The sequence below is a fragment of the Tamandua tetradactyla genome, chromosome 15 (genome assembly GCF_023851605.1).
Source record: "Tamandua tetradactyla isolate mTamTet1 chromosome 15, mTamTet1.pri, whole genome shotgun sequence".
NCBI lineage: Eukaryota > Metazoa > Chordata > Mammalia > Pilosa > Myrmecophagidae > Tamandua > Tamandua tetradactyla.
The window spans coordinates 15,260,265-15,287,531 of NC_135341.1; the positions used below are offsets into that span (position 1 = coordinate 15,260,265).

General features: G+C 40.9%; 1 protein-coding gene, 1 long non-coding RNA gene and 1 pseudogene across 2 annotated transcripts in view; 1 reads left to right on the plus strand and 2 right to left on the minus strand.

Moving 5' to 3' along the window:
* TAFA4 (TAFA chemokine like family member 4) overlaps positions 1 to 27,267 on the plus strand; it is a 265,526-nt gene that overhangs the window by 53,325 nt on the left and 184,934 nt on the right. Inside the window, exons 2-3 of the mRNA XM_077130345.1 lie at positions 19,241 to 19,376; positions 24,457 to 24,572. Coding sequence (XP_076986460.1) covers positions 24,458 to 24,572 — 115 coding nt within the window. The 5' untranslated portion in view covers positions 19,241 to 19,376; position 24,457. The remainder of the gene's footprint in view (positions 1 to 19,240; positions 19,377 to 24,456; positions 24,573 to 27,267) is intronic.
* LOC143657818 (cytochrome c oxidase subunit 7B, mitochondrial pseudogene) lies at positions 17,909 to 18,537 on the minus strand (annotated as a pseudogene).
* On the minus strand, positions 19,867 to 20,741 carry LOC143657866 (uncharacterized). Its single transcript, XR_013162996.1, has 3 exons — positions 20,682 to 20,741; positions 20,323 to 20,401; positions 19,867 to 19,976 (listed from the first exon to the last, which is right to left on the minus strand). It is a non-coding gene; the product is annotated as an uncharacterized LOC143657866 (long non-coding RNA).

Genomic DNA, 27,267 nt, shown 5'->3' on the forward strand with positions numbered 1-27,267 from the left:
CCCTGGTGGAAGGAAGCTGCCACTGTCCACATCATTGTCTCAGACCTGCTTTGGGGAGAAACCACCCTAAGGCCCGATCCCCACTGATTATTTCGCTAACTTGTTGCTTGTCCTCTCTCACAGGACACTTGCAGTGTAAATCGGGACAGACTTTTAAGGACCTCTTTACTAACGTCTGCCCGCTTGCATATTTCATCCTTTCCCAGATGAAAAAGGGTCTCTTTGTCCAAGAACTTCTGACACCTGTTATCCTAAAGAGCTTAGGAACTTCATCTCCCTTTTCTAACAGCTGTTCACTGAGCAGTCAGCTGGCCTCTAGCAATTCTGGTTTCCTTCTTGAGTACATAATCATGGAATCAAGCTTGATTTTGCATTCCCAGGCCAGGCGTATTTATAGCACTGGCTTTTCGATTGCCCCTAACTTTCAGAGGTGCTTGCTTTGAAATAGACTTTCTGAAGGACCTCTGTGGGGATAATGAGGCCATTTCTACACTTGCAAGTTGGAATACATTACAGGGTAGTGGTTGCAAGAAGCACTTGAAACGATGGTACTTTCTATACGGGGCAAATTATTTTTTCTTTTTTATTTTTAAACCTTCTAAAAATTATTCTGCAACTGTTTCCTGGTGCTTTTGTGACTAGCTTATGCCTTACACAGAAGTCATTGCATCATCAGTCAGTTTTCTGACAGACAGGTGATGGGTTCAGCTTACATGGGGTGGGGGTGGTAGGGGTGAGAGGGAGAAATTCTTTAAGCGTTTCTGTGGCATGCATCCCTTTGGAGGCTGAGGGAAACCATGGATCCTTTGTCTCAGAAATAATACTTTAAAACAAAATTGATAGAATTACAAAGGAAACGAGTTACTACATAATGAAAAGTGGTGATCAAAACATGAAAACATTTTGTGATATATACATATGTGTGGTTATTTATTAATGCATTAAATAATGCAATATAGAGGCAGGTCCATTAACTACCTAATTATGAGTCGGTGATAGATTTATTTTGTGCTGTCTGCAACATCTGTAATATGATTCGAAAATGCCTATGATTTTTATTGAAAATACCTGTGAGCACGCTCTGGGAACTGCTAAGTACCACTGTGGTTTGTTGCTTACATTCATAATTGAAGGAATTAATGCAATTCCTTCATTAATTAAGATATTAATGAAAATAAAGATACCATTTTCCCCTCCTCATTCAACTCCATGGATCCCTGAATTCTATCCAAGGGCCCCAGACTCTGAATGCCTTTTCTAGAGTAGACAGTTACTTGCTGAGCTTGTGCAGAAGCCATTGTTTACTAGGTGGGTGGTTGACCCTTTGCTCCAATATCTGGCTCTCAAGAGATGTTCAGGAAATGTTGATTGTGTAAAAGCATTGTCTAGCACTATACCTCCCTTTGTTACAGGCCAAATAAATGTTAGCAGTGAGAGTGATAATGCTGAGGCATTTTCTTTCAGGATTCCCATAACTGCTAAATTTTTTTTTGGTTCCCTTCATCTATTATAGAAATGGCCATTGATTGGGAGAACCAATGATGTCTGAAAGTTATTAGATTGAAAATATTTTGGAAAGTGCTTTTACTAACTTGGTTTGTAAGGCTTTCTCAAGCAGGATCTGTCTGCTGATTACTAGTTTACCTAGTAGAATAATGCTGATTTGACTTCAAGTATTTTTATGTCTAGTAAGAGTCCAGTTGGTTTTCATACCCATCTGCAATATATACACACAGCCAAACGCACACACAAAGGAAATTTATTAGAAGAGAAAGCCCAGAAGACAAGATTGTAACTAGAAAAAGTGACCATTATAGGTGTTGGCTGAAAAAAAATGGCAGTGGGGCAAATGATCACGAAGTACCCATTTTGTAGACAACAGAAAGACAGGGTGACCCAGTGGTTAAGAGGAAATTTCTGAAATCTGGGTTCATATCCCAGTGTTGCGTCTAAGTAGCTGGTCTTGAGCTGGTCACATCACCTCTCCACATCCAAATTTCCTCCTCTAAAATGAGGATAATGATAGCACCTGCATGAGTTAATGGATGCAGTGCTTTAAGAGCAGAGTTATATGTGGCTGTAAGCTGCTGCTCTTACTGATTATAAGCACTCATATTAGTGCTGGTGCAGTTTACAGAGCCCTTCTCTGTACCTTGTCTCATTTGAGCTTTATAGTGAACCAGGTGGCTATTTTAAAATCTGCTTTACAGTTGAGCAACTTGAGTGGTCCAAAGATTTGCCCATTGAAAGGACGCTAAGCAGCAGGGACAAGCCTGCAAGCCTTGGAATGGCAAGACTTGCCCACTTTGCAATGTATTCCACTGGCTTTGCATACAGGCCGAAGTCAACGTTTGTGGTTAGTTTCAGGTTTTTCCAATGAAGAGGAGCATTCAAGGATCCAGGGCTGGCCAGTAGAACTTTCTGTGGTGGTAGAGATGTTTTATGACTGCATTGTCCTAAACAACAGTGACTAGCTCTTGAGCACTTGAAATGTGGCTGATGTGACCAATGAACATAATTTTAAATTTTACTTACTTTAATGCAAATTTAAATAGCTACAGGTGGCTAGTAGCTACCATATTGGACAGTGCAGACTGCGTTGCCTGTGTGTCAAGCACCTACCTCAGTTCTGCCACCAATTTGCTTTGTAATTCTGGAAACGTTATTTTGGGAGGCTTAGTTTCTCTGTCTATAAAGTGGGATAAAAATTGCTTAGACTCAATTAAAAACTCACTCAGACTAGGCTTAGTAAAGATGAGGGTCTCTTTTTTTCTTAAAAAAGTTATTTTGGAGTTCCTGTGGAATCCAATGGAAGGAACACAGCCAGGCTGGGGAAGGGATTGGAACTAAAAATAGAAGAACCTTCAGGGACCCAGACCATGTTCTCATCTCTCAGTTCTGTTTTTGCACATTAATGTCATCTTCATCTTTCTGAAGACAGACTTTCTTTGTTCCCCTTGCATGTGACAAGAGAAAGGTGGCTACCCCCGTGGCTTCCAAATTATATCTCGGTCCTTCAACAGTTCATTTCAGAGGATCTTACTGTCTCTCATTCCAGCTCTAAATCCCGGGAAGAGGTAACCTTACTTGGCTCGGCTTGAATTAGCCATGAGTGGCTGAGCCATGCAGCAAAGCCGTGCTGCTGTAGCTCCTCTTACGAGGCTTGGCCGGGCTGGGGGCGTTCTCAGTGGGAGCAGTAATTGTAAGTTAACACCTTAAAAAGTGTCTACAGTTAGAAATTTTGGCACAGGGTGAAAATTTATGATCACGATCCCAAATTTGTTAGGCAAAGGAGATTGGACATCCTGATGAAGTTTACATTTTGAGATTTATTCATTGATTAGACAGATATTTGTTGAGTGCCTTCTATGTGCCAGGTATGTTCAGAGCTGCAATGGAAAGGTGAGAGAAGGGGCCTAATCCTCGTCCTCACAGAAGAAATGACCTATGTGAGTGTAATTTATGAAGATTTATGAAGAGTGCTGAAAAGAAAAGACAAAAATTGGGGATTTTACTTAGTAAGCCAGAGTGGACCTACTTGGGGAGGTGATGATTGATCTGAAATATGAAGAATAAATAGGAATTAACTAAGAGAGGGAAGAGGGAAGACTGTGGCTGGGACTGAAGAGCAAGCATAGCATGTGCAAAGGCCCTGTGGCAGGAAGGCTTTAAAGGCCTGGAAGAAAGCACGGAATAGTCCTGGAATTTTATTGTCTTTGTTCTCTGGCCCGGGTTACCAGAGATACTTTGGGACTGACTGTAACTGATGAGTTTTCAGGTGACTATTATTTTAATAAAAGATTAAATTCCCTAGGCAAATTTGCATTGTGTGTATTAATTTTTACATTACACAGCAGTGGTGATAGCCTTATCATTATATGCATTTCTTCCTTTTTTTTTTTTTGGTTCTTCTGTTTTAGAAGCCACCTAAAGTACGTGATATAGCTCGTGTGTTGAAATTGTGGGATTGTGCCAGAATGTTTCCCTGACACCCAAGCGAAGCCGTGATTAGTAAATTTGTGTGTGAAGATGTGGACTCGACATAGATATTTCTTAGGATTTGGGCTTTGTTTGTGATTCCTGATAAATGTGAGCTGTTTCTTCTTTATGTCCAAAATGAGAGGGACAGCCTCAGTGGCCCCTGTGTGAATTAGTGATGTCAAACCACAGGAGGCGTTGAAAAAAACTGTTGTAATGCCAAAAGGTTTTTCCAAAAGAAGAAAAAAAAAATCCGAGGTATTGTCTCTGGGTACCAACCTTTGGTTATACCCATGTGGCCGCTTTTGTTTTTAATTTTCATTATGTATTTGTTTTAACCCCTGTTTCCAAAATATTATCATTTCAACATGTAATAAAAATTAAAAAATGCTCAGTGGGGAAAGTCACATGTTTTTGGGGTACTGAGTCTTCAAAGTCCGGTGTGTACTCCACACATGGAGAACATCTCAATTTGGTTGCTAATTTTTCTTTGGAAATACTTACGTTGTGTTTAAATTTCATAAAATTTACATTTGAAAAATAGACGTGCGACTGAAATTTCGGTGATATAGTCCTTCTTCAGTTATGACCAGTTGCTAAAAGAACTCCATTGTTTATTATTATTTTTTGGGGGGTGCATGGTCTGGGAATCGAACCCGGGTCTCCTGCATGGAAGGCAAGTATTGTACCCCCGAACCACCTGTGTACCCTCCTTCGTTTTTAATATGCCATCCCTGAACCAGGAAATATTTGGAGCTGGACTTTCTGTGTCATCCAAACTTGAGTGTGCAGGCAGCCTTGTCTGATGGCTTACTGACTAAAGCCCCCTTTCTGGTTTCCTCCCCCCCTTTTTTTCCCTATTTTTTACTCTTTTTTCTTCCCAGTTGGTGGACCCCACAGCCTAACTTGGAATCCTGACTCCATTACTTACTAGTTTTGTGCCCTTGGGTAAGTAAGTAGAATTTACTTATTTTCTCTCCTGATAAATAGAAATAAAATAACCACCTCCTAGGGTTGTTCTGAGGATTAAATGAGTTGTGAGATAAAGGGCCAGGTCCAGTGTCTGACCCAGAGTGTATCACCACTAAATGGTTATCATGATAGCAGATTCTCTGGGTTCTCTTCTCTCGACTTAAGATGCGAAATAATCAGATACCGCTTTGAGGCTTTTCTAGGGCACATGAACATTTTTCTGGATTTTGGACCACATGCCTAACACGTTGATCTTAATTAATAGACAGTGATTGGTTATGCATCACTACTGGCCAGGATGGATCTTTGATAAAGCTGTAAATTGTGCATTCTCAGAACCTTCTCCATCCTTCCCCTTTCACTTTGTCTTCTTCTAGATCCCTCGTTTGCTCTTGATGCCCTGTCCCTTGCTCCTTACTTATATCAAACCCTCCCAGACTCTTGTCCCATTCCCTAAAGGCCTGTTTTCCACCAGGAGATTGATCAATGAATCTTGATGTAATTGATTGCCTGTTACTTACTTGTTGTGTAGTCTAGGCAACAGATTTCATTTTATTATTTGAGAATAATGCTTAACCCTGAGAGAATGGTGTCAAGGTGGTGATTTTGGGTTTGGTGTGTAGGATGGGAAGAGAAAAAGAGACTTGGCGAAGAGGCAGTTTGGACAAGTTGAACTTTGGAAAATGTCAAGGCATATAGTGTTTTGTTGTATGATATAAATATCTGCCCCCATCAAAACAGATTTGAGAAAGTTTCCACAGATACTTGATGAAATGAGAGATAAAGAGAAAATAGGAATATGAAGAGCAATAAATTGGCAAGCATAAGTTTAGTATATAAAATGCATGCTGCAAGGGTGGATGATAAATTTGGCTCTGAGCTTCCTAGCAGCCAAAGTGAAGACTAAAAAGACAACCAATAACATGTTGTTCATCCTACTCACCTGTCCCTAAATCCAGAATAACCACCTTGACACCATTCTCTCCTGTTCACTCCCCTCCAGCCACCCAGCTGCCTTTCTGCTCTTAACAGACAAAGTCTATTTTGGATTCAAGTCCTTCTCCTGTGCTTTCTCTGCCTGAGATGAACTTTCTGGAAGTCTGCATGCCTGGATCCTTATATATCCCCATCTGCTCAGATATCACCTCTCCAGAGAGGCCTTCCCTGAACATCTAATCTGAGGGGCCTGTTTTCCTCCAAACCCTCTCAGCATTTGTTTTCTTGGTAATACCTTCTTAGTGAATTATCTTTTTTTTTTTTTTTAATGTTTATTACAATTATTTTATGTGTGTTTGACTGTTTGTCTTCCCATATTAGAGTACATTTCTGGGACTCCGGCACCTCATCTATCCTATGTGTCCCATCCCGGCACAGGCTCTGGTGCACAGAGTTGATCAGAAAGAACGTGGAAATCCATGCTCAGCTCTCCTGTGTGACTTCCGCCTTCCCACTTTTATCTGCCTTAGCTCTGTTCTCCCTTCCTCAATGTGTGCTCTTTGGCTTTTTTAGTTGCCCTTCCACCTACCAACTCAAATCAAAACAAACGAGCCCATACATGCTTATAAATGTTCTCCCTCAAAAAAAACAAGCCACCTCTCTGCTTCTTTCCGTCTTTCCTTTTACTCCTTTTATACTGTCGCCTCTTCCAGGAAGTCTTCCTGAGATGTGCCAGTCCTCATCGATCTCACTCTTCTGTATGTCATTGGAGTCTTTATTTTCGTTATTCTAAAAGACATTGCCAATTATCATCTGATGTTTTTCTTACCGCTCAAACTAGAATGTCAATTCTGATCAGACAGGGGTTGGTCTTATTCCTCGATTGCCCCTGACAATACCCAGTATGCACTCAGGATGTACAGACCGTCTGGGGGCAACTTCAAACAGCCTTGAGAGTGTTGACAGATCTGTGGCATGGCTTGTATAATGGAAATTATAGGGAGAACCAACAAATCTGACTCCCCATTAAACTTGTGTTTATTGCAGGTAGTGTTTCACATAAATGATTACCATTTCATTTAGAAGCTATTAGTTATCTTTTGATGTAACGTTTTGTTGGTAATGCCACTTAGTGTGATGTTGTTATTTAAATTATCTGATATATTACTTTTATTTAAGGATAGTTTGCATTCTGTTTATAAAATGGTTTATTAAAAATCAATGCATGTAATTATTATTAGAAAAATATGTATTATAAATCAGTTAAAATGTTATCGCTGACAAAAGGCTTTTTTAGACCACAAGAGGGCACTGTTGTCATGCACAAAAAAGATTTTAAGGCTCAAACTATAATGAAGGTTTAAAGTATTAAAAAGCGTTTATCCCAACTAATGGATTAAAACAGCTTATACTGTCAGCGATGGGCATGCTTTGCTATATAATCCTGCCATGGCTGAATTTACTGTGTATTTACTGCGTATATATGTTTGTGGGCAGTATGTTATCAATAGCTTATCTTTTGTAGCATGTTCTGTGAGTCACTGTTGCAGCTTTCAATTAGACGATTCCCTGGCAGCCATGTAGTTGACATAGACATTAGTTCACAGGTGAGAAATTTGGGGATTATAGTGGTTAAATAACCATCCATTTGGGTGTGGCACCATAGGCTTCTATTTATTTATTTATCAAAACCTATTGATTGCCCGTGATAATTAGAAGAGAAACAAGAGACAGCTTTCCTCCCTGTAAGAGAGTTAGACTCTGCTTGTAAGTGGACAAGTAGGTCCCCATTCATCCTTAATAACAATTAAAGTATTAGAGGCATGGCTATAGATGTTTATGTACAACTTACCCTATTTTTAGAAATGTTCTTTATGTCGAAATTAGATCATATCAAGCAAAAACTTTGTAGATTAAAGTTCAAGTTTTGAGCAATTTTTTAGGTAGCCTTCAAAAATATTATGTTGGAGTCACTTTAATAAAAATCCTTGGACACTCTGTTTTGATTATTTGAAAAATGAGACATGAAAGGAAAATTTCCAATTAAAAACTGGTCTAATTAAAAAAAAAAATAACCCCTCTGCAGTGAGGATAATTGGGCCTTGAGAGATTTATGGCTAAATTGTCATTACGGTTGACAATTTGTTCAGCCCAAGAACTGGGCAATTTCATTTGGACAACAAGCTGTGGAGTTATACTGAGTGGAGCTGAATTTGGTGAGTGCATATTATTTTAAGTAACTTGCCGGTTTGTTTTCTCTGTGTTATGTTTAATGGCTCTCAGTCAACCAGTCCTTCTTCATGATGATTGCTTTTGTACTTTCCATGATCACTTGAAGGCTAGAGTTCTTCATGAGTATAATGCACTATTTGCCCGGATATCCGTTAAAAAGAAATATGTCAGTGCACTTAAATGAAGATGCTCGGTGGTTTTAAGGAATTTCTCCGTTCTCAACAAGACAGAGTGCAAACTGTATAAAAATACGGCATGTCTATTTGATTTATTTAAATCATCTTTGCCTAGAAGAGCCTTTTTAAAAAGACTTCTCCACCACCTAACTTAGATGTGATAGTATTGGTAATATTTGCAATTAAAATGCCATTTATAAAATTCTTTAATATTTAATAGACACAGTTATTGTCTTTAGTGGCAGTATTTAGTAGCATATTGTAAAATGATTCAGTAGTAAATTCTTCATAGATTTTCTAAAGCAAGTAATAAAAAAGCAATTTATGACATGTATATCCCATATTGACAGAAAAACATTGTCTGCTTTAACATATGACTGTGAACATGCTCTAAATTGCAAAGTAATTCCACACATCATGTGATAATTATAAATGATGGTTCAGTGGAGACATCACCTATAGATCAGCGCTCGACATACAATTCACGTTAAGTGCCGGCGACCTACTGAATACATTTACTTTCATCAGCACCCTCTTAAATATAAGAAACTCTTCAATACCTGCCTTGCTTCAGAATAAATTGACCAAGAGAGAGGTTATCTTTGGCTTCATAAATTTTTGTAGAAAAGCTGTTTAGAAATCTCCAGAAGATAATCCAGGGTGGTTGTGTTATTTAAACCCACTGAAAATGGAAACATCATTTCTCCTGGCTGTCCAGAGAAGTGAGAAGTTACTTATTAAGCGAGTTCTGTTTCAAACTTTCCCTTGGTTATGGGGCAAGACACAATTTGGTGAAACTGCCTCCTCAACACTTTAATTTTCCCCAAATCCCAATGACCAATTTATGAAACATTTCCCACTTCCATTGTCTTCTGACTCGAATGGAAGTCAGTGTGGAAAAATGATCTACCATGATGTTTAAACTCTTAAGGGTGTCACCTCATCATAAGCTGGAAGACCTGCCTCATGCCCCTGGCACTCAGGGGACTGAGAACAGGAGTCACCAGGCCATCCCAGTAGGTCCCTGCCGGGGAGGTCAGAGATGAATGATGGTGAGTCTAGAAATAGCTCATTATTCAAACATCCCCACTCTGGGGGTGATGCAAGATCCCCTGGAAACCAGCCTGGGGGTTGGGCAGGCAGCAAAGGACAGTGCTGTTTCGTAGTTAGTGCTCAGGCTATTTGTTTGCAGTTAAGCCAGATTCTGCCTTGCTGTATTGATGCAAAAATGCATCTGATTTGGAGTTTTTCAGGAAATGTGTCCAAGTGGATGCCCCCCCCCCACCTTTTTTGTATATTTTGATGCCGAATTCCTTCACAGAAATCAACAGAAGTAATTTAGCCTCTGTGTGTTATGTTCTGGCTCTGGTATCTTCTTGCTGAAATGTTCTAGAGACGTTCTGAGCTGAAATGCCGTTTCTTTCCCCCCTTCTTTTTCTAAAAGTGGTGGATTAAGTACTCAGGGTCTTTATAATTCTTGCATGTTTGGTCTTAATTTGGAAAATGACATTAGCCTTTAATAATATCTGCAAAAAACCAGAACCTGGGGGTGCTGCTTTCCACCAACTTTTTATAGAGGAGGTGACATTTATTTAGGAATTAATGTAAAATATCCTTGCCTCCATTTCAGGATCTGCTGACAGATTCAATCCAATTGCCTACACAAATCCAGCCACAGACAGTGGAATTTTATCTTCAGGACAATGACCAATCTCTTGAATTCCTGAAGAAGCGTGGATTTATTTTCAACCTATGCAGTAAAGCTTGGAAAGGGGCTAATACTTTTTTTTAGAAATTTTTTTTACAAGAATTGCAATGGTAGATACCTTGGTGCTAGGCAGTCTGCGTTTGAATCCTGGCTTACCCACATCCTGGGTGAGCGACCTTGGGCAAGTGACTTCCTCTCTGTGCCTTTTTTCTGTGCCTATATATTGAGATGAAAATGGATCCTATTTTTAAGCGAGTTAACATTTTTAAGTGTTTTGCCCAGTGCTGGCCCATAATAGGGCCTGTAAATGTTTATTAAGTAAATAAGCCTCCTCTGGGGGTGCTGGTGAGGGCTCAGAGAATGAACTTAATCAGAACATATCAAAGTATTGACTCTTCTTATTGTTTAGGACTGGTAATATGTTTCAAATCATCTTACTATCTCTTATAAACTGGAGCCTTTTAAGTTCATGTTTAAGGTTCAATTTTTGATATAATTTCCAACTTAATGAAAAATTGAAAAAATAATGCAGAGAACTCCCAATTACCCTTTTATCTTGATTCACCAATTGCTTGCATTTTGTGCCATGCCACTTTTTCATTCATGTATTTATTCATGCATTCTCTCTTCCTGCCTCCCCACTTCCCTCTCTCTCCTGTTTTCTGTTTATTTATTTTTTCCCCCTCCATTTTGTCCATGAACCATTTAAAAGTTGTAAACACTTGCCCTTTTACTCCTAAATATTTCAGAGTGTATTTTTTTTTTTTGTCAACAATGAGGACATCTTCCTTTGTAACTACAGTATAATTTTCAAAACCAGGAAATTTAACTTCGATATAACACTGTAATATGATCCATAGCCCATATTCAGATTTTGTCAGTTGCCCCCACTATGTCCTATATAGCTATGCATATGTGTGGAAGTCTGTGCAATTCATTCTGTGAATCACTCCCGTATATTTTTCCTGGTCTAAGATCCAGCATGGGGTCACAATTGCATTTAGTGACCACGCTTCTCTCTTTTCTTTGGAACAATTTCTTAGGTTCCCCTTGTCTTTCATGACCTTGACTCTTTTTTTTTGGCATGGGCAGGCAGCGGGAATCAAACCTGGATCTCTGGCCTGGCAGGCGAGGATTCTGCCACTGAGTCACCGTCGCACTGCCCATGACCTTGACACTTTTTAAGGATACAGAGCCCTTCTATCACAGAATGTCTCTCTAATTCGGGTTAGTCTCATTTCCCCCCATGATTAGGTCGAGGTTTAAGGTCATCATATCTTCTAATGTTAAAAGGAACTTTGATAATTCACCACTAGATTTTTAGGGTGTAAAGAACGGGAGAATGTGATCCTGCATAGATTAACACGTGCCAAGTAAATGGGTGCAGCAAAACTGCTATAAGATTTTTCCTGAGGATGCTGATTTATGACAAATAAAAAACCATATTCTGAAAGAATAGTTATTTTACAGAATTCACCCCACTAGTGATTGAAGGCAGGTAGGTCAAGAGGAAAGAAAGGTACCACTTTACTATATCCTTGATGTGAAAGCAAGTGTAGACAGAATTCTTTCTTGCATAACCCAGAAATAAAGTAAACATCTGCAGAATGGCCTTCTCTGCCTGGGAGTCTCAAAATATCTTGGTACCAGGAAACGTAAACAGGTAGTCTGCTCTTCTGGAGTGACCACACCACACTAGCATATCAGGTGAAGGATGAAAAATGTAACCCAGAATATGAATGCTGAGATTTTATAGCTCATTCTGAGAATGACTGGGCATATTTAAAAAAAAAGTTTTTCTAGTCTAGACAAGGGCAATGTCTTTCATCATTGAGAATGCCTAGCCTCTTTAAAAACAAATAACTTTTGAAGAAGACTGATAAAAAGAACTGTGTTATAGTTGGGAAACAACAGAGAGAAAAATGAAGTGACTGCAAGTAAGTGCTTTTGGTGCCACGCACGAAATTATTTATAGACATGAATGTACTTCAGTTTAGAAGTGAGGGGAAAGAGTTAATGCTTGTAAGCAAGTACCTAAGATACACTCTGGGAAAATCTGACTGAATGAGTTACTGCTCAGTCTAAAATTAAACTCCTGGCTCCTTGTCTGGCATATGGACTATTAGGTCGCGTTTCTTTCCACTGATGGATCCATTTTTTTAATGAATTGAGAAAAGAATCCCTAATGGTTCCTTTTGTGTGAAGAAAACAAGATAAATATTAGCTGGGAAAGGTCATTCTGCTTTTCAATGTGCGGGGAGTTCATTATGATGTGTTCTGATAAATTACACTGTGTTTTTCCTTCTGAGAGCAGAAGGTCACAGGATGCCCTTGGGTGGACAGAAGGACAAACAGACTCAATAAAGTTGGAGGATCTGGGAGATGAATATTTTCAAGTCGTCTCAACCCCCCAAGTAATTCACATTTATACAGTTATTGAAAGCCTTTTTTTCACTTTTGTTGAGCTAATCACTCAAGGTCCATTCTCTTTCCTGAAGCCTGTAAAAGGGGTGAGCCTTCAAGTTCACCCCCGAAAGTGTTCTCCTGGCAAACTTGCATAATTGCCTCTAGGGGCATCTGAGGAAGAGAAATGTCTCAGGGGTGCTTTGTGATGGCTTTGTAATGGGTTCCATAGGATTGGAAAGTAATTAGATGGCATTTCAACTCTCATTCTAAATCATATTTGGAACTTTAATATTTATTCATGCATATCATTACTTCTCTGTGATCTCCACAGCTGGGAGGGATATATTTTCACTTATCAATAAGGAGAATGGTATAGCTTCATTTCCATTTTTCTTAAGATTTCTTTGGTTTGGAATCCTCTGAGCCCTTCTTTGAAAAATGTTTTTCCTGGGTGGCATAGTGCTTTAGGTCTGTGCTCTGAGCAAAGGCATTGAGTGGCAACTTTGGAATTAACAGGTTTCTTTATGTTTTGGTATGGCGTATTATATTGGAAAGACTTTTTCCTTCTGCCTCCTATTAAGATTTTTTTTTTTCAAAGCAGGCTTGCAATTGTCTAGCTCTACGTTAGGGCTTCTATCAGATGGAGCTAGGGGTTCAGTCTCCACGCTGGCTTTCCCACTGCTCGGTAAGCTTGGGCAGTTGTATAACCTCGTGGGAATGGATCATCTTCTATTTCCTTTTTCTTCTTCTTTTTAATCACTGAATTTAACTTTTTACAGATACTCTTACAACAATTCAGGTAACTAAGGTTTTGGGGGAGAACAGTTCTTGTACATGAAGAACTCTATTTCATGGTCCATTTTTTCTGCAAATAATTCTATTGGCTGGATTAACAAACACTGTCAAAGAAACAGTGGTTTTTTTTTATGCCATAGATCAATGCATTTTTATTTACAAAATCCATGAATGAACATGCATTTCTCCTTTATTAGGAGGACAAATTAATGTTTACACATTAAGGCAGTGATGATTCTAAACCATGATGAAATTCTAAGTTAAGGCTTTGTTTGTTTTGAAACCCATGTTCATAGGCGACTGTGACCAAAGCAAACTCTTTTGTCTACTAGGTTGAGTTCATCTGCCCAGGATATTCGGTAGTCACCCTTTACCAGCATGCCCTCTGCATCTGATGTATGGAATGTGAATTAGTAGCAACAGTACCATTTTATTTAAAGGAATTATTAGTTCCCTTGCTAGGTTTTCTTTTGAGGAGTTAGCCTTCATAGCTTAGGCATGTACATGAAAAGGGACAAAATGTTTCTCTGTAGACATAGAACACTTACGAACTGCAGTGATTCTTACTTTTCTGAGCGTTAACCAACAATTAAGCAGAATCTCCTAAAAACAGAAAACCCCAAAGCATACTCAATCCATGCTCTCCTCTCAAAATAAAACAAAACCCATTTCTCGATTGAAAGAATAAGTCTTCACCTTCTTTGTTCTCTTTGAAGAAGACTGGTGCAACTTTCTTTTTTTTAGACAAAGCAACATACAGACCACTGTATTCTGGGTGGTTCTGTTCCATAATCATTACCATCAAGGCACAAATAAAAATAGTCTCGCTAGACTGCTGTCCTTCAGAAACCATTCAAGGGAAAAAGATGAATGTGGATGAAGGAAGGCGGGTCACTTTAAAATAATTGTAGATTGCATTCTTCCTCTATTAAGCTTAGTAGAAGTGCCCTACATTGAAATTTAGGGGGACGTGTCCTTTTCTTTTCTAATTTTTTTTTTTTAGACATACAGCATGATAAGCTTGGATCCAGCCTGTGGGTGCACTTTGGGAGGCAACTCTAGGTCCCCCCTCTAAACGGCTGTAGACAGCAGGATGTTTGTAGGACACACCCCAGTGTTTCCATGCTGCGGATGACTCACCGTTATTATTTCAATTAGGAGGACCGCTATTTACACATAAGCCCTGGCTATTATTCCTTTATACCGTGAATTTACAGCCATAAGCTCTTGTGAATAAAATACTGTACATTTACATTGGTATCAGTATAGCTCATGTAGAGAAGGGATGGCAATGCCTACGTGAAAATGATTTCGAAAGTTAGAGACAGCTACGGTTTTCTTTGTGTCTTCAAGGCAGAAGAGTGAGATGCTGTATTAGTTTGCTAAAGCTGCTGGAATGCAGTATACCAGAAATGGAATGGCTTTTATAAAGGGAATTTATTACATTCCAGGTTTACAGTTCTTAGACCCTAGAAATGTCTAAACTAAGGCATACAGAGAAAGATATCTTAACTCCAAAGAAGGGCCGATGGGTCTGGAACCCTTCTGTCAGCTGGGAAGGCACGTGGCTGGCATCTGCTGGGGTCTTTGGCTCCTCGTTTTCAAACAGCTTCCCTGGAGACATTTTCTTTCTTCATCTCCATATGTCTCTGCCTGTGATGGTTTTGCCTCTTTCCCCAAAATGGTTACCTCTTAAAGGACTCCAGTGAGCAACTCTACCTTGAATGGGTGGAGAGACATCTCCATGGAAACCACCTAATCAAAAGGGCCCACCCTCAACTGGGCGGTTCACATCTCCATGGAAACAACTTAATCAAAAAGATCCCACCCGACAATATTGAATAAGGGTTGAAGAACATGGCTTTTCTGGGGTACACAACTGTTTCAACAGGCACAGATGCTAAAGCAGATGAAGTTGCATGCAACTTGAGTCTCAAACCATGTAAGCATTGTGCTTTAAATCTCCTTTACAGGTACTTTCAGGAAACAGGACTTTCTAACAAGCACTGTTTAAAATATATTAAAGGTACAATTTAAGTTAAGTATGTTACACTCTCACTAAAATGTTTTAAAGACTTTAAAAGTCTGTACCCTAGTACCCGTTAAGTTTGGCTTCAGCTAATGGCTAATATTGTTTTTAAAGGTGTGAAATACATTCATTTTTTTTAGAAGGAAAAACTAGCTTTGAAGGGGCAAATGTAGGCAACGCAAGAACAATCATTGCTAGATTAGTGTTCTACACTGTATCATGCGTTCAACATTTACATACAAATTTCATGTTTATAAGTACAAAAGGCAAAGAACTGCAGAGAATCTAAGCAACTGCTTAAACAACTGAAAAAATTCAATAGTTAAACACTGCTGTCCCTGTTCCCCATCATCTAAGTCCTGAAGAAAACTGTAAATGTCACCCCGCACGTGGACTTCCCTTTCCGAGGTTGGAGTCTGTGTGCGGTCTTGCTCGCGTCTGGGTTTCTGCAGAACTGAGCTGAGACTCCATCATGTTCCAGGCTAAAATAGGCTAGACGGGCGTCAGCTGTGGCTGTTCAAGTTTCATTGCTCCTGCAAAACAAACTCCTCAGGGATTCAAAACAAGAATTCATGGCCTGTGTTTCTTTACTGCTCATCTGAACTTTCTTTTTATTTAAGAAAACAAACAGTACACTTAGAATCACCAAAAGTGGTTATCTTAGTGAGGTTAACCATAGGCATATTTGAAGAACGTATCCATATAATCATCGTAAAGCCTGTGTTTGCCCAGTGAGTTTCATAAACCAATTTAAAATTAAGGCAACAAGGATAAAGTCTACGTATTCAGATAGCAAAGTTCTTAAATTCTAAGTATTAAGAACTAACTTAGATACCATTTGATCAGCTATCAAAACTGTGAATGTTCTCAAAATATCAAGTTGTTCAACTAAACTTTTTTTTCTAGAGCAGGTAGATGTTTAGTGGAAACACCTTCTTTTTATTTTTTAACTATTTTAAAATATTTTATTACTTATCAAACATGGTCAAAATAATAAAGATACATGAGTCAGAATATAAACTTGCCAATTTCAAAGAAATTAATGATTTTGGTGTCATAATTTTACATGATGAAATAACAATAAATGATAATATTTCATTAACTTAGTGTATTAATGGAATATAAGATTGGGTTTCTGTGTGAGATGAGTCAGTTCTCCTGGAAAAGCTGGAGTGTTTCAGAATAGTGCCCACAGGCAGATGAGGGCCACTGCCTAAAAAGAAGTTTAAGTCCATCTGTGTCTGTGTTTCAGACATGTCAAGGCCTAAGAGGTTAGCATTTCCCTACAATTTCCCTACAATTGTAGGGCTGAGCAGAGGTGCCTGCAAGTAAAAAGTCAGTTTGGGTCTTTATGTCCCGGGATTCCAAGACTGGTTTAGTGTTCATGCTGCTAAATTCACTCTCTTCTGTCTGAGTTTGGATATTTGAGGCCAGAAAGAACTCTTCAAAATCAAAGTCTAATTTGGGATTCTGGGTAGGGCCAGATGGTAGCTGGGTGTTGGGTCCAGTGATGAGCCAGACAAAAGACTGTGATTATCCACTGTCTGACCCAGCAGGCTACTTGACTAGATGTTTTCTAAATTGCTTAATAAATCTGTGGTTTGGGTCTGATTATCTATCGTGTTTGTGAAGGAAGCATACTATTCGGTTTACTGAAGCTTATCATTGGTGTAGATTTCTCAATATCTTGACTTAAAGTCTTAGGGTCATTCTGAGGGAACAAACCATGAGTAATAGCTTCTGCTACAAAACTGTCTCTTACAATATTGTCCATGGAAACCCTGTGTGATGAGTGGACATTCTCAAAAAAGCCTCTGCACATCACCGTGTGGTCCGTGCGAGATCAGTCACCTTTGGAACTTTGCCCCCCACTGGTTTGCATTTCTCTGGAGATCTCACCTGACTGGAAACAAGCATCTAAAAAAAGCATCAGTCTGAGCAGCTTTAGATGAACTTATATCAGAACTGGCTAACAATGTTTGAGTCTGAACACTAATGGGAAGTGAAACTTGAGAACCTAATGTCAAAACCGTTTGGGAATGAGGGATACAGAGAAGTCTGGGGAAGGCCACCGTGCAGGAGGCATGCAGCTTGGTGAGGCATGAGACAGCTCTGCACATGGATGGACAGAGTACTGTTCTTCTGACATGTGCTCACTGGCTGCTGTAAAGTAGTAGGGGGGCTTTTACCCATGTTCACATGAATACCTGTACTAATTGGCTCAACGGCAATGGGATTCACAATTTTTGAGAGATAGAGTCTCTCCCTAAGTGAGCAGGCCTCTGAGCCCAGGCTGAAGAGCAGGCTTCCTATAGATAGTGGAAGTAAGTGGCAGAGGCCCGATGATGGACACCTCCGGATGACTGACACCGACTGATGATTGACACCTACTAGGACAGGCTGGAGAAAGCGGCATAACAGGCAGCTGAACTAAAGCCAAGTAAAAGCAATTTCTGGGGGGATATCTTGGAAGTGTAAGCGTTTTCTGGCATTGGTGCTGTAGAGTTTTCCAAGGAAGCTACTAGCCTTATTTCTGAAGTTTCTACTTCTTGAATGTCTGGTCTAGAAAGGTTGGTTTATCGATCGATGATTTGATGGTCTTTTTTTAAAAAAAGTTTTCAAATGTACTTTATTTCTTCAATAATGTCATATTTCAGTGGGTACATAATGCTTTTATTTGTCATGAATTATGAGTTGCTTTTGAAACATTTCAGTATCACAGCAACGGGGATGATTACTGATCTCTCCATTCCTTTGGGGTGACTCTGCCAACAGGGGACAGGCTCCATTCTATTCCAGTTTGTGTTGCTGTATATGTCCATCTAGCAACACAGAAAGTGGCTCCACTGGCTAATGCAGCAGTACCTTACTGGTCATGGAAGTCAGGTGCATGTTCTGGTGTCTCTACCTTGTCATTGTTTGCTGAATGCTTTGACCGCTGAGATGGCTCAGTATGTTTTTGGCTAAGGAACACCGTGGAGCTGTAGACACAACCACGGCAACTGCAGCTGCTGGCTTGGTGCAATCTACCGTCCATTACCCTTGCCCGATGGTGTCTTTTTGGTAACTTCTGGTTGTTCATGGAGCTCTCCATTTCCCTTTTCTTACTAGGTGGGTCCCCGTGCTCAGCAGGGATCTCGGGCTAGTTGGGCAGATGTGTGCCTGTGGGGCAGTACCACTGGCCTAAGGACAGCCATGGTGCTCAGGCAGGTCCTGCCACAGTCCTTTACATGTCTTTTCAAGGCCCTTTCAGTACCAAACGAACTGCTGCACTTGACACATTCATGCGTCTTTTCAGCATGCATTTTCATAATGTGTATTTGCCCCACTGGGAGAACACTCCCGCTTCTGCTCTCTCAAGCCGCTTGCTGCTGACTCCTCTAGTTATGTTTGGTAAGTCACTAGAATTCTCACTAGGTGCCTACCATCTGCGTTTCATTCTCCGAGAAGTAGACTAAGACAAGTCAAATGCCCGCAGCGCGGCTGCTGGGCAGAATCTGGTCGCGCCCGGCACGGTGCGCAGGGCGTTGGTGCGCACGCCCGGACCGGCAGCTCACCATGGCTGCCTCGGCTCCCGGCAGGCGGCGCCGGGGCTGCGGGTGGCTTCACCGCCGCGGGCCCTTACCGGTCCCCGGGAACCCTACGGGCCCGAGGCCGGAGCCCAGAATCGCGCGCGGTTCCCCGCCGCAGCGTCAGAGGCCGCCCTGGCTCCCGCACCGCTGCAGGGCGGAGATGCGGTTTCCTTTTTTTTTTTTGTTGCGTGGTCAGTGAGATGGGAGAGCCACCTATTTTAAAATCATATCTCGTTAGCTAATATATGGCTAGTTAATGAGTGCAGAACTCTGCATCAAAGTACCAGAACACTTTTCAAATGTAGATGTGTTTGGCTGTCTGCTACTTGCTTGAAACAGCAGGAGTCGTTGTACAATCATTATTTTGCTACTGGAAATGTTTCATTTCAACATTAGAAATACCAATTGCTGCCTGTCGTTTTTGTTTTTTAAATAGGTCTTCTAAACTAAGATAAATTTTTGGAACTACAGAAATGGTTAGTCCTTGCTACAAGTGGGAATTTGGAGTCTCTCTGAAATATATCCTGGAATAATTGTGTTTGACTGGAAACAAATCTTACGAAGTCTCCAAGGTAAAATGATTTTAACATATACTTAGAGATGATATATTTACAGAGTATTAGGAATTTAGCAAAACTGAGTATTCTGGAGTTGATCCTTTGTAAAAGCCTTCTTTTAAATAGCATTTTTGAGAATTGGAATAATTCTTTTAATTTTAGCTTTCATCTTTGGCATTGTTTCCATTTGCAAAGCAATGTTATAGTGTTTAAATAGTGAAAAAATGTGAGTGTTTTAAGATTAAAAAATGCTCATTGTTTAAATAGTGAAAAAATGTGAGTGTTCTAAGATAAAAAAATGCTCATTGTAGAAGAATTGAAGAATCATATAAGATGTAATAGGTCAGGAAACCTTTTACTGGGGGTTCTAGATTATTGAAGAAAATATAAGATTATTGCCTAATAGCTGCCCATCCCCATCACCAGGCATTTCCCCGGGGATTATAACTATTGCTAGGTAAATACTTGCTCCTGGGACTGTATGTAAACTCGTTGCTACTCACCCTGGAAACTGGTACATAGGATTGACCGTGTGAGAACAAGATGGATCATGGCTCCTCGCTTGAGATTTGGAATGTCTGTCCTTTTGCACTGGAGTTTGTTGTTGGGATCCAACTGGGAAAAGAATTTAAAATTTGGAACAGGGGAAATGGAAAACATGTGATGGGAGAGTCAGAGAAACCAACCAGAAGACATGATGGCAACCCTGAGATTGGCAACCAAACGAAGCCACTACCAACCACCCCTGGGCTGGTGGGACAAAGGAAAGAAGTGGGTTGCCAGGGTCTAGGGGAAGGGGTGGGACCATAGTAGACTCTTTTAGAGCAGAAATGACCAGGCCACAATTTCTGTCCAAGATAGAGAAAGTGGGGGAGAAATACCCTGGCCTTCCCCTTTCTCCTGACCTCCCATCCCCAACCATTACCACTTGTTGACCAAACCAGGCCAGGAGTCAGCTCACATGGGAACCTTGAAAATGCAGCCTGCAGGGTCTTCTCTTATCCCTTGCAATACAGAACAGAGCAGGGGAAAGGATGAATCTGAGGATAAAACAGACCCATCTGGCATGATGAACATGGGGCATGGGCTTTTTATACTTCAGGGAATAGATCTTCTCTTGAGGATGACTCTCTCAGCCCCACGAATTAAATGATGTATGGGCCATGGAATCTGCATTTTAAGGTGGACAGTAGGAACATTGTGATGTGCTGTCAGTATCCTCCTTTAGGAATGAAGAATTTATTCCCTCAACTGTTGGGTTGAGTTATGCTCCACAAGAAGATATGTAGTTCATGGGTAGTTCAGTGGTAGAATTCTCACCTGCCATGTGGGAGACCCACGTTCGATTCCCAGCCCATGCACCACCATCCACTCACCCCCTCCCCCAAAGAAAAAGATATGTTGAAGTCCTCGCCTCTGGCCCCTGTGAATGTAACCTTATTTGGAAATAGGAACTTTGCAGATGTAATTGGCTAAGATGAGGTCATACTGGCATAAGGTGGCCCTAGTTCAAAATGACTGGTGTCCTTATAAGAAGAAGAGACACACACAGGGGAGAGGGCCATGTGAAGACGGAGACAGCAACTGGAGTGTTACTGCCACAAGTCAAAGGATACCAAGGATTGTCCACAAGTCAAAGAATACCAAGGATTGTCCACAAGTCAAAGAATACCAAGGATTGTTCACCACCAAGAGAAGCTCAGAGGAGGCAAGGAAGGATTCCTCCCCAGAGCCATTGGAAAGAGTCTCCCAACACCTTGATTTCAGACTTCTAGCTTCCAGAACTGAGAGAGAATAGACTTCAGTTATTTTAGACTGTGCAGTTTGTCATAAATTGTTTCAGCAGCCCTAGGAAACGAATACTTAGGCTAACAGCTGTCAGCCCTCTCTGAGAATTGCCTTTGAGTCAGACAGCCACCTTGCTCAACATGACCCCTCTTTTTAGGGCAGCTCGCAACCGATGCCTGATCAATATGGAAATATAAAAGCCCAGCTATTTTTCCCACTTGAGACCACTCAGATGGGTCATCTCAGCTTTGGACTTCCCCATAGGATTGTCTGAGGCCTTTTTTTGTGATACAGCATACCAGCTCAACTCCTTCTGCCATTTCCCTTCCCTTCCTTCCTTTCTCTCCCCTCTGCTCCCCTCCCCTTTCCTCCATTTTCTTTCCCTTCTCTTCTCTTCCCCAGATGATGATTCTAAGAGCACTCCCTAATAAACCTACCATGTCCTAATATCTGTCTTACACTCTGCTTCCCAGGCAATCTAGCCTGTCTGGCCCAGACCATCCCAAATATACTCTGAATTTGGTGCAGTCCATCCAGACAAGTTTAGATGATGGAGGTAACTAATAAACAGATGAAACTGCATTTTAATTGTAGATAAACTGGAAGAGATTATAGCTCACCTGAAATACTTAGTCTGAATTAGGACATAATTTGTGAGGGACATTGTGGATATAGGCAGGAGATCCAAATACACAAAGCATTAAACAGTGCTTAACAATATTCAGTGAAGTGTAGAAGAGTTAAGAGGCCAATATGGTTCTGTGCATCTAGAAATCTATTAAAATCAAGAGAATGGATTTCAGAACCAGGTTGGGTCAAATGGTTTTGACAAGGAGGGGAACAACTTATACCTGAAGTTCTCTGAATATTCACTTCCATAATGAGATTACATTATATGACAAGAATGAAGGGATTCTGCAGATGTAATTAAGGCCCCAAATAAATTGACTTTGAATAACTAATCAGGTGAGCCCTTGAAGCGAGTGGGAGTTTCCTGGAAGAAGACAGGAACTTTGGAGAGGGTCACATGGCAAAGATCTGAATGCAGTGTCTAGGATTTGAGAGTGGTTTCTTGCTGGTAGCTAGCAAGAAAACAAAGTTTATTCATAGAGCTGCATGAGGCAATGGATTTTGTCAACAATCACAGGGAGCTTGGAGGCACTTCTTTCCCTAGTTTGAGACTCCACATGAGGATGTACCCAGCTTGATTTCAGCCTTGTGAGTCCCTGAGCAGAGGATACAGAACGTGCCAGGCTGCTGACCCACGGAAACTGTGTGATAATATATTTGGTGTGGTTTTAAGCTGCTAAATATGTGGTTATTTGTTATGCAATAGAAAACTAATATGCTATTCATCTGATTCCTGGAAACTTTCCCTTTTGGGGCCACTAATTGTGCAAATTGGAATCCAGAGGACCTCTTCCAACCTGCAAATGTGCTTTGATTGGTCTGCAGTGTGTTTTTAGAACAAATTGAATTAGTTGCCAACATATTGACTGTGCAGGCTGCATATCAGAATCCAGCTTCTCTTGAAAAATTGTCCTTCTTGGGATCCCTGAGCTGACACTTCTGCACAGCAGTAATCGGCTAGGATGGTAGTAGCTGCCCTGGACAGGTCGCCACAATTCTCATCACTCACCAGCACCTTAGTCCCAGCCGGCCCGTCTCATTCACAGTCATTTGCATGGTTAACCCTTGGAAAAGAGTGATAAGCCCCTTGTCACAGTGAGATCAATAACTGATATTAGGGTTAATAACTGAAAATTTAAAACGTTAGATGTGGGACAGGACATCTCACTGAAAAATCCAGCAAATGTGGAATTTTGAACCTCTGTGCGTTTCCTGAATTGTAGAAATGATAATATAATTAAATATAATAGGACCTCAAATTAACGTAAGGCCTACAGGTTATTTTCTTTGTGGTCATTTGAACCACTCCCGGGGCATGTGTCTGTATATGCATGCCTTAGGCAGGTGAGATAGATTTGCCGTGAGAAATTAAAATATGTACAGTTCCTTCAAAGCAGGGAGACCTGCTATTTCTGTGTAAGATTAGAATGCTTGGAATTTCTGAGGTGAGCAGCAAAAAGAAACCAACTTTATGTCACCTCTAACACCAGGTTTTTCAAGGTTGCTCTTAGAACATTGGCCTGGCTGCTTCAAAGGCAGGATGAGTCTCAGACTGATGAGTAGTTGTGACAGCTTTTCAACGAGATCTCTGACTAAACTGTGGGCAGCCAAGAGGGAGGGCTGGCGGCGGGTCTGCCGTGGCAGTGTGAGGGGTGCCTTTGCCTCCCCTCACGCGGAATCGGGGCTGCGGGGTCCGCCACCACGAGGGGATGCTGGAGACATTTCCTTCCAGGGTTTCCTCAGGAGCTTTGCCTCTGGAGTTGCCCAATCAACTCACCTTTATGTCTTCCATTTACATTATCCATGTTGTACACATAGATAGGAGATCCCTTTGAGCTGTTGTGGTGTGAATAAATGCTTTGGGTGAAACCCAAATACTACTGGTGTTACAAATGCCAAAGACCCTCATTTTTGCTTGAAAAATTAATTTAAAAAAATAGAGCAAACAAAAAGAGCTTATCAAGTTCAATCGAATTCCCCTATAATGTCACAAAGGTCAGAACATTAGTGGAGAAAGGCATTCTTGCCTTTTCCCTTTTATTTATTCAGTGTTTTTGTTTTTAAATGGGCCAAGCAACCTCATTTGTAAATGGAATTATCTTTGGTGAAATGTTTTGATACCTTCCATCCATATGAAGTTAAATCTATTTCGTATTCACTCGTCCTTGTCCGAATTCTGCAGCACACTTGGTGATTTGTTTCCTAAAATATGAGCTCCGGCTTCCAGATCAGAGGGTCTTCATATACAGTCAAAGAAAGCAGGAGAACGCTCTGAGACCTGGTTTGTAATATTCCCATGGTGTCTTTCAGACTCACACACCCCATCTAATTATTTGAATCCCGCTCTAAGAGTGTAGCTTTTTAATTTCATTATGTAACACAGAATCTAACTCTCATGCTGTATCAGGGCGACTTGAATTACGCTGTGGGGATTCACAAATAGGCTTCTCACCCAGGCATGGTGCTAACTTGGAAAACTCTTAATTATAAAAGGTGTTTATTGAAAATTGAGTTAATGCACAGTTTGCAGATAAGGTTTGATGGGCCTTCGGTTTTCTTGGGGGAAATGAAGTCTAAGGCCGAGTATGTCCCATGCTCTGGTCCCTGCAGGGTGATGTTTGCTTGAGGACCCAGTCTCGCTGTGCCCTCCCTGACCCGTGTCCTGCTCTCTCCCCAGGATGAGAGCCTGTGCTAAGTCAGTGCTGCTGTCACACTGGCTCGTTCTGGCCTCTGTGCTGATGGTGTGCTGTAAGCTGCCGGCCGCCTCCAGCCAGCACCTCCGGGGACACGCAGGTAAGTCCTTTAAGCTCATTAGGTGCTGCTGAGATCAATTAAGAAAACCCTTTCAAACGTCAGAGTCCACATTTTAGACACAGGTAATTGACAAGGCGATTTGACAGTGTGTAAATAACCAGAGGAAGCATTGAAAAACAGCAGAGTAAGGCAGCTGAAAGGATTGGTGCTTAAAAAATAGTGTCTCCAGACGCCTTTTGAAGACATTCTCCAGGCATTTTGTTTTTTCCCTTTTCTTGGTTACACTTCTATTTTTGTGGGGTTTTTCTTCTCAGAGAAACCTGGAAAACCAGCCACACTTTATTTGCAACTTCCTTGGAAGTGAGACCTTTTCTACTGATAAACTTAAATTAACACTCATAGGCCGACAGTGAAGGGAACTTCCAGATAATTTAAGATGCTCTTGAGATGGGTAGAAAAAAGCTGCTGAATGATTAAAAAAGCAGAAAGAAAGGAAAGAAAAAAAAGTGATAATAACTTTTGCATGCAACCTAAAACGGAATGTATAAACTTTTAGAGGCAATCATTGTGAAAATTTCTAATGAGACCCATGTCTCTATTTTGCTTATTTTAAAAGAAAGATTAAAATAATCAGCCAAGGGACCATTTGTGTGTCTGTGTGCTTGTGAGTGTTGTGTGTATTTTTCTCCCCTTGTTACATCTACATTTAGAGTGACAAAGACTTGGAAACTCCTCAAATGAATTGTGTTGTTTGAATACATATTTGTCAATGGACTCACTCCAAAACAATTAATTTACTGTCTCCTCTGGCAGTCTCAGAAATGCTTTGGCTTTTGGTGAAAGAGTGAAGCTTAGACCCTAAACCTTGTATTTGTCAGAATTGCAAACTATCTTTCCAAAAAAATCTTATGTATGGACAACTTCTTTAGATTTCCATACCTTCAGAATAATAGCATGCAATGCTTTCCACTCTTTATACTGATAGTTTAAGGGCAGACATAATTTTAGTCTCAATTTTCAGGTCTCTCACAACTCAATTTTCCCTCCTCAAGTGATTATTTGATGAAAACAAGAAAAGTAACGATTGAAGCTTTACCCAATCAGCATAAAATCAATATCATTTGGCTACTGTGAGGTACCCACAACCAGTTGGTTATTGTGTATCTTTTGATGAGTTAGTTTGCCAGGATAGAGTATGTGACTTTATTACTCTTATCTATTTAAACCACATCTCTTTTCGGGGTTGGAGGTTGGATGTCAGCCTAGTGACCAGGCAAAGCTTTTCAGTGGGTTGGGTTATCATCGGGAGAGTTCCAGATTTCCAAAAGCTAGGCTTGAGGGATTGTGCTGAAAAGTTATGAAAACCGAAGGAGACGGAGGACATGACAGAACCGTCAATTTTTATGTGTGCCTATCCTCATTTAACACTCGAACCCTTTGAATTTGGAAAAGGTAAACCTGGAGGGATAAATCTAAATGACGATTAGAATTGTATCATATAAGAAATGAGGACAGTATCTTCTAGATCAACAAAGTCACAACAGCAGCAGGGATGGCGAGAGGCCTGAGCAAAACTTTGGCAAATCCTGCTAATGAAATGAAATTCCCATCCTAGGATTTCTAGATGATTTTATTTGGATTCTTGGCCTAAAAGCCTCCAGTTTTCAGTTTCTCTTTGGCTGTGGGGGTTTCCTCCGCCTTCATCTTTGGAGTTTAATTCCCCACTTCTTCGCAGCCATCAGAGGTCTCAGGACTGATTCCTCCCTCGGGGGCTGTGTTCTCTAACTGAGGTTGCATGTGGCCTCGAGAACCTTCCTGGCTAAAGTACCCGTTGCAAAACAGCAACCATCTCCCTGGGCAGTCCTTCTGGCCTCCTGCAGAAAGGGGCTCGGGTCTTACTGTGAAGTCTTTTGCCCTGCTGGTGTCTGAAGGTATGTCCTTTGATGCCTGGAGTACAAGGGGCACTGTCCATTCGTCACCATGGACTCAGTTATGCAGTTTCTGCTAGTGGTAAAAATTCCAATAATATAGTTTAGAGACCTTTTCATGTGAGCCCTTGAAGTGTTTTATCATTCTCTTAAGCGCTGCTTAGCCACCTGGTAGCTTATCATGATCAGTCTTTTGCGAGAACCTGTGTCCTGACCTCAGGTGAATTCCGAGTAGTGAAATTGCTGAGTTAAAGTGCTTATAAATGTATTAGGGTAGGTTAATTACTGATAACAGACAGACCCAACATGTATAATCACTCAAGCAAAAGTTTTATTTCTTGCTCATGAATACGGGGTGGAAAAATCTGTCAACCGGGTGACCCTCCCCTGTTGCAGACTTTTGGGAACGCAGGGTGGATGGAAGCTCTGCCGTTTTCAACCTGTGGCTTCCAGGGTTTTCCCAGAGGGGCCTGCATTCCCCCAGTGGGGGGGAAAGGAGCCTGCAGGAGAACACCTGGGAGGTGTTAATAAGCCAGGTCCCTGGCGGCTGTGGTACTGACCTCCCGTTGGCTAGAGCTTAGTACATGGCCACACTTAACTGCTGGGGAGCCCAGGAGACTTGTTCTAGCTGGGAGGCGGGGAAGAAGAGAGGTGGATTTTGGTGAGCATCCAGCAGCCCCTGGTTTCACTTACTGACATCTTCCCCTACAGCAATAGTCTGATAATGACGGTTTCGTCATCTTCTCATCAACCCTGGGCACATCGAATTTAACATTTTGTCAGTGTTTCATAAGGAAAACTGCTGT